This window comes from Coturnix japonica, chromosome 1 (genome assembly GCF_001577835.2).
Source record: "Coturnix japonica isolate 7356 chromosome 1, Coturnix japonica 2.1, whole genome shotgun sequence".
Taxonomy (NCBI): Eukaryota; Metazoa; Chordata; class Aves; order Galliformes; family Phasianidae; genus Coturnix; species Coturnix japonica.
The window spans coordinates 98555024-98572439 of record NC_029516.1 but is presented as its reverse complement, the minus strand read 5'-3'; the positions used below and the strand labels follow the sequence as shown (position 1 = coordinate 98572439).

The following is a 17416-nucleotide window of genomic DNA, read 5'->3' as shown; positions in this document are numbered from 1 at the left end:
TACAGCAAAGGGTAAGGAAGTGAAGAAGGAGCATCATCCAAGGTCCCAATATGACAACACAAAGAAACACTTGGGTCTCTTCCTGCTGCCACTCAGGGCTGTAGGCAGACTCCTTCACTGCACAGTTTTTGATAAAAGATGAGCAAGCACAAGCCCGCGTGGTTTAACTTCGGTGGTATTTCTTTGCCTGGAAGGTTACAGAAAGGTTTGCAAATACTGCAATATTACTTTACGCTCTTAGGATGATTAAAACGTGTGCTGACTTTTTATCTCCCCCTTTCCGTAGCCATGCCATCCGGAGCTACCTGATATCCATCCCCAGCTTGGATTTCACAGCCGTCTCCACAAGGCCGCCTGTGACCAGTGGCTGAACAGGCGGCCCGGGGTGGCTTGAGAAACCTCTGATAGTGGGCTGGCTTAGCAACCTCAAGACTTCCTTTTGGCTTCTTTTGATGATGAAGAGAGAAAACAGTTTTGCTTTTAACTATGACTTCTCAGGAAGAGGTGAGTGAAGCTTTGTGAGGGCATGATGTCCTCTAAAGAAGTGACGTGGCTGTGCTTATCTCTCATGTAGTTTATACCTCTCAATGCTGTTCTATTTCCAGATGAACAATTTATGCAGTGGTTAAAAGGGTTTTAAGGGTAGAACAGTATTAGAAATGCTTAAAAATCATTTATAGCAAACCGTTCTTTTATCTGCCATAAAATTAGTGGGCTACATATAAAATTTAATTTATGGTCATTGAAATGAAAATTGGACTTTATCAAAAGAAAGAGTGGAAACCTCATTGCAACTGTTTGCTAAAAGGTGAAGAGATATTCCAGGTGATTAGAGATTAGTGCCACCAACAAAGCACACATACTTTGCCTAAAATGTGCCGCTACAAATATTTTCCGGGACTGATTTGGCAAGCACTTGTGCTGCTTTTACATCTTGCCAACTCCACTCTCTCTGGCAATCCTGGACCTATTTCACACCATTACGAGGTCAAAAACCTGATACCTTTTGACACTGATAGTGTTCAGAACTGAAGCTAGAGATCAGTATTTTGAAGTTGCTTACCTTGAGTTCTGGTGTGGCCAGTTTTAATTATTTTCTACACTGTGGATAGAGATCAAGGGTTTTCTGGGCTAAAATTCAGTCATCCCAAGCATGAGGTTGCTGCCAGGTGCTATACGGGTGTAATGTGCTTTTCTGTCTCTCTTGCTTCTGATTGCAATTAAAGAGAGCACCTCACAGGGGTTAGGTTGAAATTTAAGGGAAAAAAAGGAAGTCAGAGTTATTGAAAGTGCTTAGAGAAACTTGAAAATAATTTAACCTCTGCAGTTAATTAATTACCAGAGCTTCTCTCAAGAAGTATGGTTTCTTTTCTCATGAAGAAATAGTTTATTTTGGGCAAACACAGCATTCTTGCAGGTGTCTCTGTGGATTCATTCTGTATCTGCCTTGAATGGAAAAAGAATTATCAATGGGAGTAGGAAGAAAATATCTTTTCAAATCAGGAGAAGAGCATCAGATTTTTTGAGGTGCAAGAAATAATTTGCTTAAATATTGTCTTTTTGTTTCTTCTGTTGAGCCAGGCTCAAGGGGGAAATCCCACTACTGGAAGTCTTGAAATCATCTCTATTACAGAAGATGGACCACCAGTACCAGAAATTAATTTCTCCTTCAAAAGATTTTTCAGCATACAAATGAGAGTTGATCCCAGTGCAGATGGATCTGGTAGGGATGCTGCATGGTGTTTTGACCTTTGTAATCTGAACAGCTAATTAGCTTGCCCACACATTCAGAGAAAGCAATTACTCGGAGGAACAAGAAACACAAGCTCACTCCCCCACTTGTGAGATTTGCCACCATATCAACAGATGACGACATCTTCTGTCTTGTGCTTGCACCCACAAGCATTTTTTATAGACAGATTATCCACTCACTTCTGCCACATAGCAGATACTTACCCACGCTTTTCAACATGGTTTTCATTGGCTTATTTGAAGTTTTCCCAAATTGGAAATTCTGTCCTTTAAGAAAAACCTGAATGTACAGTATAACAGTCTGTAGGAGGAATAGCAAACATGTTGGTTACTTCCCATAGGTTTCACGTCAAGTATACCAACTTCAACAGAGGCAGAATGAGTAACAAGGGTGAAAATGCAATTTATTTCTACAGTCCACTACCTACTGAAGCTGTGAAAAATATTGAATATCAGTCATCAACTCCATTGCCACAATCAATTGCTCAGTTGCTATAGGGAGGGTCTGGGAAGGTTGGAATTTACCTGTGATTCTATGATCCCTGGGAGACCCTCAGCATCCTTGACTGGTTCTAAGTTTTCCTTGGAAACTCAATCCCAGCATAGAGCTATTACTTGGTTCTCTCCTTGCCTTTATAGTAAAACTTTGTCCAGATCACCTTTTCCAATATTTTTTTTTCAAGCTATCTTCTAATTTGTAGGTCTCATGTTTGCAAGTTTTGCTTTTTACCACTGTCAATTAACTTTGATTTGAAGTCCAAAAGTTCTTGCCTTAAATGCTGTTTGTTAACAGGTCCTATCTTCTTTCCAAGATTCCTGCTCATGTTCAAAGCTTTAGCACCTCTTCATACCTCCACTGCTGGTGCTGGTGCATGGGGCTGCCACACAGTTATCAGAGCACCATGCAGCTGGGGTTGCTGCTGGAGGGAGCACTGGGACCGCAGACATAGTACAGGCAAGAGTCAGGAGATATGGACAGGAATGACTGTGAATTGCTTGCAGCAGTTGCTGCTTCATCTAGCTTAATGTAAGAGAAATCTTTTCATTGCAAACTCCAGCTGTTTTAACTTCATAGAAGCTGTTATCTCTGTTTGGTTTCTAGGGGATATTGAACCACCTTCGATTTGCCAAGTATTAATCTCTCCCAAATACCTTCCATATGTCTGTGCTTTATTCTTTGTAGTAATCCTAGCAGTTGCCACTGGCCTGGGTGGTGAGTACAATTAGTTATTCATTAAGTTATTCATTAGTCATTCATTCTCCATTAACCATTCTAATTCTTAATTTTTCATGAGCTTTTTACTTAGAATGGAATTAAACTGCTTCTGCCACTTGCTAACTGAAGTATAAAGTCTTGTTGATGTGATGGCTTTACGTTTTATTTACATGTAGAAATAAAATAGATCTGGTGCTCATGACAAGATTGATGTAATACTTAGGACACTTGGGGAGCCTGTAGGACTAAGACAACTCTCCAATCAGATTTCACTGATTCCTCCTGAGTGGTGATATAATAATTGAGAAATCTAGGGAAGCGTAAGCTAACATGCATAGTCTTGTCTTATAAATCAGTACTTTCAGTTTGGCTTCCAAAACCAAACAAACTTTCCCCTATAACAAATCCCTATGAAGGAAAAGAAAGCATGAGATGAGTTCAGTTGTGACTGGAAGGTGTATCCTACCCAGTGGTATGTGCCAAATATGTTGATGGTACAGTGGTGCCTTCACATCCACAGCTGGAATGAGTAAGGATCTCCTTGCTTTGCTGGTGAGGGTTCACAGCACCTGGAAACTTATCCTGGTGTGGAACATAAACTGGGTTAAGATATCTGTGAAGGAGGCAGCACAGGCAGCAAGACTGTTTCATCCTACAGTTCATTACTAATGGATGAGTTTAACAGCACCATGTAGCAATGTCTGGGTTGTATTTCAGAAGTTCCTAGAGTACAGGAATTGCCTTTGCCTCAGCAAGGTAGAAATATGGCCAGATAATGAAAGCAAGAATGTGTGTTTCTTCACCTTGTTTTCTTCCATTCTTGCCAGTCCAATACAACTGCATTGGGAAGTTTCGCTGCCGATCATCCTTCAAGTGTATCCAGAAATCAGCCAGGTGCAATGGTGTCTTCAACTGTAAGGAAGGGGAAGATGAGTATGGATGTGGTAATTCAGATTTGATTATAAATCCCTGATACCTCCTCATGCAGTGACTGGCACATTGTTAAGAGAGATGTGTTGTAAAGAATTTCAGTGAGACCGAGGAATAGATACTGATCTCTGCTCTCTGTGACAGTGACAGGGCTGGAGGGAACTGGCATGTGCCAGGGGAGGGGCAGCTGGGGGTCAGGGAAAGGGGCTGCACCACAGGGCGGTGGGCATGGAATGGGATGCACAGGGCTGTGGGCACGGCCCCCAGTGCTGGAGTTCAAGGAGCATCTGGGCTGTGCTCTCAGATATAGCATGATTTACCAGTTCCCTCCTTAAAGTTAAGAAACAGAAATGCACAGAGAAATTCTGTCAAAGGATCCAAGTGATCAAAAAGACAAGTAATAAAATCTTCAAGAGTCAGGAAATGTGGATACCACAATGGTGAACTGCACAGCTGTGTGCATGTTGTTGTCCTGGTGGTTCTTTGCATCTCACTCAGGCTTCTCTACCTCTGAATCTCAAAGTCAGGCTGAGTGGCAAGAGAGCTGTACTTCAGGTGTTCACCTCAGGATCCTGGCGAACAGTCTGTTCTGATGACTGGAAAGCAGAGTATGGAAATACTACCTGTAAACACCTGGGTTTCTCAAGGTATGAATGTAAAACAAAAGGAATGTATTTGACATTCTCATCAAATTCTGACAGTTGCAGTTTTCTTAATGAAACCCTGCATAAGTCTGTGCTTTAAAATAAAAAAGGACTTATTCTGTTCTTGTGAATAATATAATTGAAGATAACATAGGAAACTGTCATGAATATTTTCACACTGAAAATGCCAGCTGTTGCTCCTATGAATCCTGGATGATGGCTAACAGCACTGATTTGGTTAAGTCTTCCCTTTCCCTTCCCTTCCCTTCCCTTCCCTTCCCTTCCCTTCCCTTCCCTCCTTCCCTTCCCTTCCCTCCCTTTCCCTTCCGCTTCCCTTTCCCTTCCCTTCCCTTCCCTTCCCTTTCCCTATCCCTTCCTGCCCCTTCCCTTCCTTCCCTTCCCTTCCCTTCCCTTCCCTTCCATTCCCCTGCCATTTCCCTTCCATTTCCCTTCCATTCCCCTTCCCTTTCCTTTCCCTTTCCCTTCCCTTTCTTTCCCTTCCCTCCCTTCCTTCTTTCCATTTCCAGGACTGGCAGGTACCTGAATTCTACCTGTCTCCCTAGTAGCTGCAATCTGTTTGAGAGGCACTGTACAACATATGAGTATTTTCCATTTATTTTCTTCATCAGCAGGAAAATTATATATGAGATCTGCTCAGAAAGTAATGCTTCTCCTATTTTATGATGTTGGCCCACAATATCAGAGACGGATGTTGGTGGGATGGCAGAAGAGGCTGAACCTTCACCACAGTATTCCATTACATGTTGTTGCCATGTGACAGATGGCAGCAGAGGGGCAGTCTGACACAATGGTGTCTGACACAGAAGTGCAGCTGAAGTAAAGGTGTGTTATTGAATTCCTCCATGTGGAAAACACAGCACCCCACTGACATCCACTGACACTTGCTGAAGACACTGCCATCCAGTCACAATGAAGTTCTAGCAGAACATTAGAATTAAAATTGACTTTCTCTGCCAATTGAAGACCTCTCAATACATGAGAATTCTGACATGGCTGTGGAAGAAGTATGCATGCGTTATAAGAAGCACTTCTTGGAGGGGTTGGGATGACTAGGAGAGTGGTTAGGCCCTGGAACAGGCTGCCCAGGGAGGGTGTGGATGCCCCATCCTTGGAGTGTTTCAAGGCCAGGGTGGACGGGGCCCTGGGCAACCTGATCTAGTAAATGGTGTATGTTTGGTGGCCCTGCCAGGCAGGGGGGTTGGAACTACATGATCCTTGAGGTCCCTTCCAACCCGGGTCATTCTGTGATTCTGTGATTCTGTGTGACTTCACCAAGTGCCAAAATCTGGTCATTGTGGCTGCTGCGCCGGGTTTCCACTAATAGAGGCACTAAATTATTCAGGTGGATTACTGGATGTCTGTCTGATGAAGCTGTGTTTATGCTTTATTTACAGTTATGTGAGTTCAGGTTATCTGCCTGTGGCTGCTGTTGAAAAACAGTTCCAAAGACATTTTGTATCCCTCAGCCATTGGTTATCAATGGATCAAGTGACATCGCTGCATAATGCAACAAACTTGAGGTATGCTTTGACTTGTTGGTTGAATGGCAGAAAACCATGTCATTCATAATGACAGAAAGAGAGAATTTAATGAGCTATTTGACAAAGCTGTCCCACAATCCCTTTACAGCAAATGGATGGACACCAGGCACTTACCTTTCTCTAACATAGATCAGCTCCTTTGAGTTCACAGGCCCCTAGCTGTTTCCCAGTGGGCATATAACCCCCTCGTGGTGTGTTTCTTTATCTTGATAACGGCTTGCTTCTCTTAGTTGCTTTTCACTGAGAAGCAAGCTATGGATCCAAGGAGACTACAGATCATGTGCTAAAAGTAACCTCCCCTTACAGAAGAGTGAACCACTCTTCATCAGGACAGCAAGTGGTCTGCAGACTCCTGATGGTATCTAAGCTCCTACCTTACATATTTCAGTTGAATGCCTTAAGTAGATTGGATGAATGCTTGAATACATGTCTCTCTTATTGTATGAATTATATGTATTTATGTAGACATACTTGCTAGGGAAGAAGTGGTAGTCCTAAATTGTATCTAATACTTTACTGTCTCTTCATCTTAGGGAAGAATGCACTTCTGGCAGTGTAATCATCTTAAAGTGTTTAGGTAAGCATCAGCAGAAGTGAGAATAAGATGAAGACCTGTCCTTTGTCACCTACTGCAGAGCAAGAGTGAGGAGGAATTGGATACTCGGGGGAACACTGTCAGCTTTTCACATGCAATGAGAAATTGTATTTCTTAATACAAAATTTCAGAGAATTTCAGGAATCCAGAGCAGACTCGGGGGGCAGATTTGGAGTATCAGGTAGCAAGAACAACTCAGTGAAAATCACAGTAGGAAGTAGACACATAAGGATCAATGATCTGATGCTACAATCCAAACTCTTTGCCATCTTGACATCTAAAGGGAAATTGTCTTAATTCCTGAACTTCAGTGCATACCTCTCAATGCCAGCTTGTTTTCCAATTGGGATATGAGAAGTCTGGGTGTTGGAGATGGTCCTGCTGCAGAGACCACCTGGTCTTGGCAAGGTTAGAGGTTCATAAGGTGACAAAAACTGTTCCTGTGTTTCCCCCCATGGACTGTAACCTTTGCTTTCTGGCAGCATGCGGGGTGCGGGCCAGCTACAGGCCACGGATTGTTGGAGGCAATGCATCCTTGCCCCAGCAGTGGCCTTGGCAGGTCAGCCTGCAGTTCCATGGGCACCACCTCTGTGGAGGGTCTGTCATCACCCCACGCTGGATCATCACAGCTGCACATTGTGTCTATGAGTAAGTAAGTCCCTAAATCGACTTACTCAGGTGTCCCATTGACTCTACTTGCAGCACATATTGGGGAACACTGCAGAAGAAGGCTCAAACATTGCATTTTGCCTTCAGAAAACCTGCAGAAGAGATTGGCTTATCCTGATTTCACAGACTTTATCTATAGCATTTAAACCATCTCTCCTTCTTCCTGCACCAGTGCAAATCCTTATGAAAAAGGATCTTTCACAAAAGTGTTCAAATCACAGCCCAATTTTCATGGCTCAGGAGGAATTTTTACTTGGCTGCTGAGCAGTAAAGTACTCAGAAGCTCCTAAGTAAATGGCAAGACCCTTTTCAACTTAATAGGATCAATCAGTTTGTGAGCTTTGGAGACAAATGACAACCTGAGAGTTTTCTTAAAGGATTCTCACTCTCCCCTACCTCTTCATTTCAGCTTGTTCTTACCGAGCTCATGGAGTGTGCAGGTTGGCTTTGTGACTCAGCAAGATACCCAGGTTCACACATATTCAGTGGAAAAGATTATATACCATCGAAATTATAAACCCAAGACCATGGGAAATGATATAGCACTGATGAAACTGGCAGCACCTCTTGCTTTCAATGGTAATTCATTGTGTGAGCTGTCACTTGACTTTCTCACTTCTTCAGCTAAGAGCACAGGCTGGGAAGTTCTTTTGTTCTGACATGGGACATCTGGGTGCATTCTTACTGCCTCTAAAAACAATGAGAGGAAAGCAACATAGATATAGTGAACCTGCTGCTGTGATAGCAAGGGATCCCTACCCAAATGACAATGGTTTATCCCCCTTGCTCACCACCAGCCATAGGATGAGCCTTAGTTCCAAGTACTGTCTCCACATGGCAGCAGAAAGCAGCAGAAAACCTTCCCAGCCCCAACACCAGAAACACTTCTGTACTTCAGGTGCAGAGGTACAGTGTGATTTCAGGCACTACAGGCTTCCAACTCATTCTGGTGTTGGCTTGCTGAAGGCATTTAATAATAGACAAATATTAGCTTTATTCTTTCTAAATAATTGTTCCTATCTAAAGTATACATCCCACCTAATTTTTCTTGGACATCACAGAGATTTTTATGATGTTCTTGCTGTCCTTATTCCTGTGAGTATAGGGAGTTCCAGCAGAGCCCAAAGCTGAAAATCGAGTTTAAATTTTAAAGAGAAGCCAACACAGTACAAATATAACAGTGCTTTTGAATTAAAACCACTCTTATTTTCCCAGTAGGATGCTGTCTATGGCTGACACAGCTAGTGAGTTGAAATAATGTGTAACAATACTGTATGAATATAAATCATCACCTACCGATATTTCCTATTCACTGTGAGCTCTTTCTGCAAAGGTGGACTGGCTCCCCATTGCATCTAGATTCTCCATCCCTAAATCAATACTCCTGAAATTGCCCACAGCAGGAAGAGTGTAACTAGATGACCTTTAAGATCCCTTCTAACCCAAGCCATTCTATGATTCTATGATTCTATGATTCTATGATTCTACTCTATTAAATCTTTCCAACTTCCAGTTTAGATAAAAATTCAGCTTGAATTTATTCCATCTGAAATTTCTGCCACTGCTGTTTTCTTTTGCTCAGGATCAAGTTTGTGAAGCTAACAAGAATAGGAAAAGCTCTGTATCTGAACTGGGGACAAGGGGTAGCCTGGGGAGTCTTGGAGGCTTTATGCTTTTAGCTGTAATCATTCCATAGTGGAGAAGTGTACTGTTAGGAATTACCCAGTATAACATCATATCTTCCTTCCCTTTGTGCAGTGCTGTGCCACCTTGATAGCTTGTAGTTCATCCCTGTGAGCATCAAGCACTGACCGTATTGCATAGCATTCAGTACCCCAGAGCACAGAGGTACCCTTGGTCTATAAGAATATGGATGGGAAGCAAATAGAACTCCAGACATCTTGCTGCCCTTTCAGAGGATCGCAGTAATGCATGCTGATAGCTTTTTTCACATGCCACTGCACAAAACACATCATAAGGTACTATACCAGCCATGTTATAGATAACCATGGCCCTTTCTCTGGCAGAGCAGCATGCTATGGGGTCTCAATTGTACCCATCAGCTGAGTATGAGGTGTATTTCCTATTTACTCATTCATCACTTTATTGACAACCAAACATCTCTTTTATTACTTCCTTCCTTTTAAGCCCACTGTAGGTATTTGGCCATAAGACTAAAGGAAAGTAGGATATTAGGAAAGATTATTCTCAGCAAGAGCAATGAGGCAGTGGCACAGGCTGTCCAGGGAGACAGCAAAGTCACTGTCCTTAGAAGTGTTCAAGAGCCATGTGGATGTGGCACTGAGGGCCATGGTTGGTGGACATGGTGGGGATGGGCTGATGGTTGGACTGGGTGACCTCAGAGGTCTTTTCCAACCTTAATGATTCTATGATTCTATGAACTACTGAGTTTCTTTATGTGGTGAGTGTATAGTTTTCTTAGAAACTTAATTGCAGGCCATATCCTGAAAGATTTACTCAAGCATACACTTTGTATCAAAGTGATTCTCTCTTCTTTTATTTATGTTTTTTAATAGGTCACATAGAGCCAATTTGTCTGCCTAATTTTGGTGAACAGTTCCCAGAAGGAAAAATGTGTTGGGTGTCAGGATGGGGAGCAACTGTTGAAGGAGGTATTTTAAGTGTCTGCTGTCAGTTACAGTACATGAAAATATCTCACACAGATTAAATATAGGATTTGGCTGGAGCAATTGATCAACATTAAATTGTCTGGGGTATCTGTGGGGAAGAAGATGACATATTCCTAAATTTTATGGTCACCCTGGAAAGGGAATTGAGTCTTTTGCAAGGGGGAATATGAGACAAAAGTGCTGTACTAACTCTTAACATGAGGAATGAATGGGTACACTCTATGGAAAGGATGAAAACCACCTGTAGGTGCAGTACCATCTAGACACTATCCAACTCTCATGTTTTGTATAACTTCAACCACAGAAAGCAGAGCAGAAATGCAAAAATCAAACATTCATTTTTTCTTTTTCCAGAGAGAGCATGTATATATTTTCAGGCGAGCTGGATGATAAAGAAATCAGATTTGTGAATTATGTTGGAAACAAAAGGGAATATTTTATTTTTAGCATGACTCGTGGGTTATGTTAGTCAATAATACGTACTGACTCACTTTCACTTCAGAGTGCTTGAGTGCTCAGGTCATTGTTCTTTCTTCATTCTTGATATGTCTCATTTAAAATGTTCCCGTTGTTCAGAAAACAAAATAATGGAGTATAGCAAAAGGTGGGAAAAAAAAGAGAAAGCAATATTTGCCACATAAAAAGATGAGATCTAAATTGGAATGATAGTGTGCAAGTGCTCCTATTTGTAGAAATGACTCACTGAGATTCTGATGACTATTTGTAGAATAAAACAGATGTTTGCAGGTGATTTGTTGATGAACAGAACAGGGACTAAATTCAAAACAGATTTGTGCACTAGAATTAGAAGACAATGTCCAAATAGCTTTTAAGTTCACAACTGAAGTAGAAACATGTAGCTCACCATTTTGTATTACACGCCATGATAACACCCAGCTCTATGCAGTCACTAGTTACCAGATTATGTACGTGATGAGACTTACATTATGTTGTTATTATACTGTATTTCTGTCACTCTTGCTTGCCAGTTCTTCATATTGTAAAGCATCTTCTGTTTTTGAGATTTAGAGATTACTTTCAAGGATAGAGAGTTTTTCCTTGTTTGTTTGTTTTTGGTTTTGTTCTGTTTTTGAACAGGTGATACATCCGAAACCATGAATTACGCAGGTGTTCCCTTGATTTCTAATAGAATTTGCAATCACAGGGATGTCTATGGTGGGATCATAACCTCTTCAATGCTTTGTGCCGGTTTCCTAAAGGGAGGGGTGGACACCTGCCAGGTATGGAAGTTTCCAAACTGCTAGTGTTCTCATTAACAGCAGCGATGGAAAAACATGACTGATAAGCTATCAGAAGGCACTCCCAGGCTTTTCTTGGACAAATATTTGTTCTTGTACCATTTACTCTGTTCAGCATGAATACAAGCCACTGACTGTGCACACATTCATGCACTACAATTCCCTTTTTACCTTTCTTCTGTGGGCCATATCTGCAACTTCTGAAGCCAAATTTACTTAAGACATTTTTTTAATCTCTTGTATGTGCTGCTGTGTGGGACCATCCTTTCCTTGCCCTCACTATGGCCTCTGCACTGCACTGAATTACACTGTGAGCAGCTCTGGAGACCTGCAAGGTGCAGAAATCCCATAGTGAAAAGCAGCCAAAGCATACATGAGAAGATAAGAAGTGTGGAATTTTGGAAAATGTAGAGGAATGGAAAAAAGGATTTGAGTATCAGTAGATTTACAATAACTCAGTGCCACACACAGTAATGCAGGCTCACCCGGTTTGTCATGAATGAGGGGCAAAGTTACCAGAGTTACCCAGTTACAATCACACAAGGGACAAGATGAAACCAAGGCATGAGGTGCACAGATTTTCATTTGGGTGTCTGAGGCACTGACATTTGTCTTAATTCTTTATCCTCCAGGGAGACAGTGGGGGTCCTTTAGCATGTGAAGATATGAGTATCTGGAAGTTGGTGGGAACCACCAGCTTTGGAGTGGGCTGTGCAGAAGCGAACAAGCCTGGTGTCTACAGCCGAACTACCTCCTTCCTGGGCTGGATACACGAGCAGATGGAGGTGTGGTTTTACTCTGTTTCCATCTCCAGCTGTAGCTTTGCTTCACCTGTTCCACGTAGGATTCATCTTATATTTGTCACAGCTGACTTTTGCTTTATGGCAATATGTGACACAAGAGTGAGTTTGTCCTGTAGAAGCTGAGCGGGGAGAAATAAAATGGGGAATGGGGAGAGAAGGTGTTGGCTGGAAGGAAATGAGAGGAGAGGCAAGGAAATATGGGGATGCTGCAGCCACCTTCACCTACCTGGGTGCGTCACAGCTCACAGGTAAGCATCTATACACAGGCTCTTACATTTCATTCTCCTACCAAGATAAAACCACCCCAAGAACCGAAGCATACATCCCATCCTGCTCTAACCTGGTCCTCAGAGACAGAGACACTAGTGCTGCTATTCCAGCACTCAAATTGCTGGAATTAATGAATGAACAAACAAATGAATGAATGAATAGTGGTGGTGGTGTGCCAGAAGCAGCAATATGACTCCCAGCCCCAACACCTGCCTGTACTGCCACTGTGCCATGAGATGAAATCACTCCTGTCTCATCTTGTTTGTGAAATAGGCTAGACTTGCTCCACAATCTGAAGTGCTAATGTCAAGCACTCTCAGATGAGAAAATTCCCAAAACAAGATCATGTGTGCAGTTTTAGCTCAGCTCAGTCTGCATACTGCATGACACATGCTGTTTTCTCAGTCTATATTACATGCAAAGGTTAATGCTGTCACTGCCCATCTGCCACTCAACAAAGCTAGAGAAGACAGGATAACATGCCCAAAGCTTTCAGACCTCTGGTATTCTTCCCCTACTTTCCCTCTTAATCACTGTGTTTTCCCCACATCTAACCATAGGTTCCAGAAATGGCTGGCATTTTGCACATGTAAGATAAGTGAAGACATTTCAGATGAAGATGTCATATATGGTGATGTAATCAAGAGGGGAAAAAAGTGCAGTTAAATATATGTTTGGCTAGATGCTAGCAAGTCATAATTTTTCACAGGGACATCCTTCAGATTAAACATCTATTCATCCTCAAAAAGACTTTCAGTTGCAGCACAGAAGCACAGACACTTCTTAATGCAACCTGAAAGAAACCAAAAGAAAGTAAAGAAGAAAGTAAATAAGACCACAATTCTAATCTGCTCTTAGCTGCTATTGCTCATCGTGGATTGGGGTTCATTTGGTGTCTTCAGAAGTTCTTTTACTTTCTTCACACTAACTTAACTATTGTAGTTAAGGCTTATCAGAGAGGCTGGGAGAGGGATCCATTTTGATCTAAGAGATGTAAAATAGCAAGATAAGGAGCTTGGTCATCAGCTTGCCCTTTAAATGCTTTCCTTCTGGAAACTGACATTGTGACAACTCAGCTCTCAAGACCGTTCATTTAATGCCAGGCATGATCAGAGAGGAGGTATTTACATTTTCTGATCTTCAATTTCCTGGTCTAAAACCTGAGGTAAGCACTTCGGCCTCGCAGGTTTTCGAGAGTTTGCAAATATTTTGTTGATGACTCTCTCCTGTGAAGGCAACAGACAGTTTTCTATTGCTTTCCTCTAGGCAGTGAAATTAGGTGGTGTTGTTTCACAAAATGTTCATCCAACACAGTTTCTCTTGCTTCCATTTTGAATTGCTAGGGGAGGAAGTAAAGCTTGTAGCGCAAAATGGGAGTACCATTGGCCTTCATACATTACAATCTGAGATCTACTATGCTTCAGCTAGTGCATCTGAATAGGCATGAAATGTTCCCACCCCAGGAGAAAGAAATATGAAAAAAAAAAAAAAAAGAAAAAGAAAGCAGCAATGGAACAACTAAGAAGAAACAAAACAAACCCCTTCAAATCTTACTTAGCTCCCTGTATGCACTATCCCCCACACAGTATCTGCCACTGTTGCTAATATATTCCACCATCCCCCATAACCATAATTCTTTCTGAATCTTCTGTTCCTGCCACAGCCTACACGGTTAGCAATCAGTGAACTCAAGTGGTGTGAGAAGCTGATGGCATTTCCTCAGGTTCACAGTACGTGTGATGGGAGTTGCAGCCCATCAGGAGGAGGTGGTGTATTTTTGTGAAGAACAAGCACAACCATTCATATGGCAGAACTGGCTCCAGCAGGCCTGTGTTGACATTGGTTCAAATGGAAGCAAGCAGAATACATACATAATTGGTTTTGCTTTCTAGAGAGAAGAGTTGCAGACCTGAAGGGCACGCTGACTCAGTGGGCTTTTGGACATCCACGACTCACTCCCAGAAGGACCTACCATGCTCTTCTGGACACCTGCTCTGAGCTCTGTACCTTCATGGACTACTTTTAACCATTTGTTTTTGGTACTGGTAACTGTACTTAAGGAAAACTGATGCACATTTAGCCTCTATTGGATGGATGAGGCAGTTTCGTTCTGGTTGATGGGCATGTGCATTCACTGTCAGCTAGTAATTTCACACATCAAAAAAGTGCTAAAACTGATAACCCAGAAAGCTGCAATAAAGTTTTGCAGGCATCATGTGCAAGTCTACAGGAACTTCAGATCAAGTTGCTTGCTACTATTTAGATTCTTCCCTTTCAAGAATCAAGCTACAAAAATACTTTTTTCCCCCCTGAAAATATCCACACATAAGGCCCAAGCTCTGATATGGAAGTACCAGCAACTTCCATTATAGCCATAAAGCAAGTAGGAAGAGCAAGCAGCCAGCAGTTTTGGCACATATTTGGCAAGTATGTTCAACTCTTGTTAGAAAAAAAAAATCACAGGATTCAAGTCTTATAGCATGTGGATGTGAGCAAAGTCCCTAAAGTGGAATTCTTAAGTGTTTTGTTGCTGTAAATGGCTCGGAAATGAGCAATATACAGACTGTAACTACTGAAAAATTCCGAGATCATCCAACAGCCTTAAAGAAAAGAGGAGCTGAAGTGCTGCTGTGGTTTCCTGTTTTACAAGCCATTTTAATACAACAACATCTTGTTATGTTGAAAAATGCCTCATCATCTTGTACTTGTTCTTTGTTAAAATCCTGGGATGCAAGTTATCAATATTAGAACTGGGTTCTAGGGGCCGGGTAGGGTAAATAAAGTTGTCAGAGATTTTCAGTACCAGTCAAAACTGATCTTATCAGGTGATTACATGCACATGCTTCTGATCAGCTTGATATGTGGTTTTGGAGGCAGTTTTGTTTGCCTGTAAATCAGTATCTATCACAAATGCCACCCTTCACAGCTGCAAGAAAGCACTGGTGAAATGAGAACTACTTTCTTGCTATAACACATCGGGTGTAAAATGAGAGTGAACAGAAAACCAGCATGAACTGGCAACCTTCCTACTGCTCTGAGGACACTCAGTTTATACCTGGAGGTCACCGCACTGGTACCCTTCTCCGTGGCTACAGGAACTGCAGTGCACTCAGAATTACAGTTCCAGGGACATCATGTTGAAAGCAAGAGAGAAGTACCATTACAAATCTGACATTAAAGTCAGAATAAAATGAGAAATTTCAACTTGAAAGAACTGTGACAGAATTAAAATGAAATATAAAATGTAACTAATAGGTTTTCAGGAGTGTTTTAACGTTCACTGTTTGTTTTCATAACACTTTCACCGCCACAGTATGGCTCATATACAGACTGACAGCAGTCTAGAGATGAGGGGCTTGTTCTCAGCTCATATATTAGTTATTTCTGAAAATACCCCCTGAAAAATCCTTTTGAATCATTCTATTACCATAAAAAGACTGCTCAATAAATACCCGTCGTACTCTGTTTTATATTTTAGAGAAGTCTGATGTAAACCATGGAGAAGTCTTCCAGACAAGAAAGGCATATTACTACCTAAATCAATGATCATCAGTGATGGATGCCCAAGATCTCAGAGCTGCAGATCTTTATTTGTCACGGCCCTTGCCATGGCATCTTAGGTAGAGGAAGAATGTAATCACAAAAGAGTCACTCCAAATAGCTGGATTTTCCTACCCCAACCTATGCCATTAATAAGAATGCCAGAGGTTTAAAAGTAACTTTAATCACAGTACTAACATATTGCTTTGTGCTAAGCCAGGTGAAGATACGTGGAGGTTTAGAACATTTACTGTGGAAAGAGTTTTATTATAGAGATGGCCATTTCCATCTCTCTTTTATTTAAAGAGAGGTAGGATCAGAGAGGTGGTCTCTGCAGAAGACAAATAGACAATAAAGTACCTTTTCAAAGAGGTGATGCAACCACATGCTTGTTCTTTTCCTTTGGTTATCTTCTTCCTGACCAATGAAAATAATTAGCTACACCACATGTGTATGTACAGAGGCCCACCAAAGCAGTTGGAGGTGAAGGCAGCTCTCTTTAACTAATTCCAATTAGGAGTTCGATGGCAAACACCTTGGAAATATTTAAGATCTTTATTCTAGAGGAGTGTATATCTACTGCATTATTAAAGAGGCTGACGAAACAGCTTCTATCTTGTGAACTCACATCACCAGTTAAAATAGCTGCTAAGGAAGGATTACATTACAGTCATAGTATCCCTTAGAAATACAACCTGTTTTGCACCTCCCGTAGAGCAAATCTGCACCAACAGCAAGCATCTCAGAAAATTCATCCAGTGTCTAACTTCCCATAAACATCTAGCATACAAAAAACAATATTTTACCATCCACTGCCTGTTCATGGCATCCTGGTATTTTGTCCCAAAACTGAGACAAAGCTAATAAGTCTGGATGAACTGTTCTTCAATATGCACTTTTCCCAGTAACATTATTTTTTACTTACAATGCATAAATAGAAAGACAATTTCTGCCATGATACGGAGATTAGCATAAGAACAAATGTGTGAGCAAGCCAGGTGTTCAAGGAAGCAAAAGTATTTTCTGAGGCTTTACATGCTTTCATATGGCAACATATCCTGCACCAGGAAGCAATCACTGCACAAGGAGGGGGTATGAAGCAGAGCTGGGCTCATAAGGCCTTTCTCACTGTCAAGATTCATGCAAGGCTCTAACTACAAATACAATAACAGCACATTAAACTTAAAAAAAGAACAGATTTGGCTCATCCAACTTTTGACAATCTTCAACACCCAGCTTCTATCCCAATTGCTGCATTGCAAATCTAGCTATTGTGGCGACAAACCTAGGTCAATCACTGGAAGGGGTATGTTCTCCAGTATCTCTGTGGGTGTACTTCTGTTTCAAGATATGTGGATCAAGTTTCTTTTCTTCAACAAAAAGCCCTGTGAAAAGCAGTATCACACCTGTGAGCTGCAGAAACCTGCGATTACATAGAGCACAGTAAGAAATGAGCTTACTTCAGGTGTTTAACTTTAGGGAAGGTACAAGGAAGTGTTTCTTATCTAAACTGAAAGAGCACACT

General features: G+C 41.6%; 1 protein-coding gene across 1 annotated transcript; it reads left to right on the top strand.

Annotated features, from left to right (window-relative positions):
* The first annotated feature begins 486 nt into the window (after positions 1-486).
* TMPRSS3 (transmembrane serine protease 3) lies at positions 487-13849 on the top strand. Its single transcript, XM_015881956.2, has 13 exons — positions 487-504; positions 1582-1723; positions 2855-2965; positions 3796-3912; positions 4422-4545; positions 5958-6083; positions 6638-6681; positions 7182-7347; positions 7778-7947; positions 9906-10001; positions 11118-11260; positions 11911-12065; positions 12876-13849. The coding sequence occupies exons 1-13, from the start codon at positions 487-489 to the stop codon at positions 13015-13017; spliced, it is 1554 nt and encodes a 517-aa protein (XP_015737442.1). The 3' UTR covers positions 13018-13849.
* The last annotated feature ends 3567 nt before the right edge of the window (positions 13850-17416 follow it).

Bases quoted from the DNA above. Each gene is read 5' to 3' on its own strand.
- TMPRSS3 (XM_015881956.2), top strand. The intron at 1,724-2,854 runs GTAGGGATGCTG...TTTGGTTTCTAG, and splicing joins TCCCAGTGCAGATGGATCTG to GGGATATTGAACCACCTTCG. The intron at 12,066-12,875 runs GTGGTTTTACTC...CCCTACTTTCCC, and splicing joins ATACACGAGCAGATGGAGGT to TCTTAATCACTGTGTTTTCC.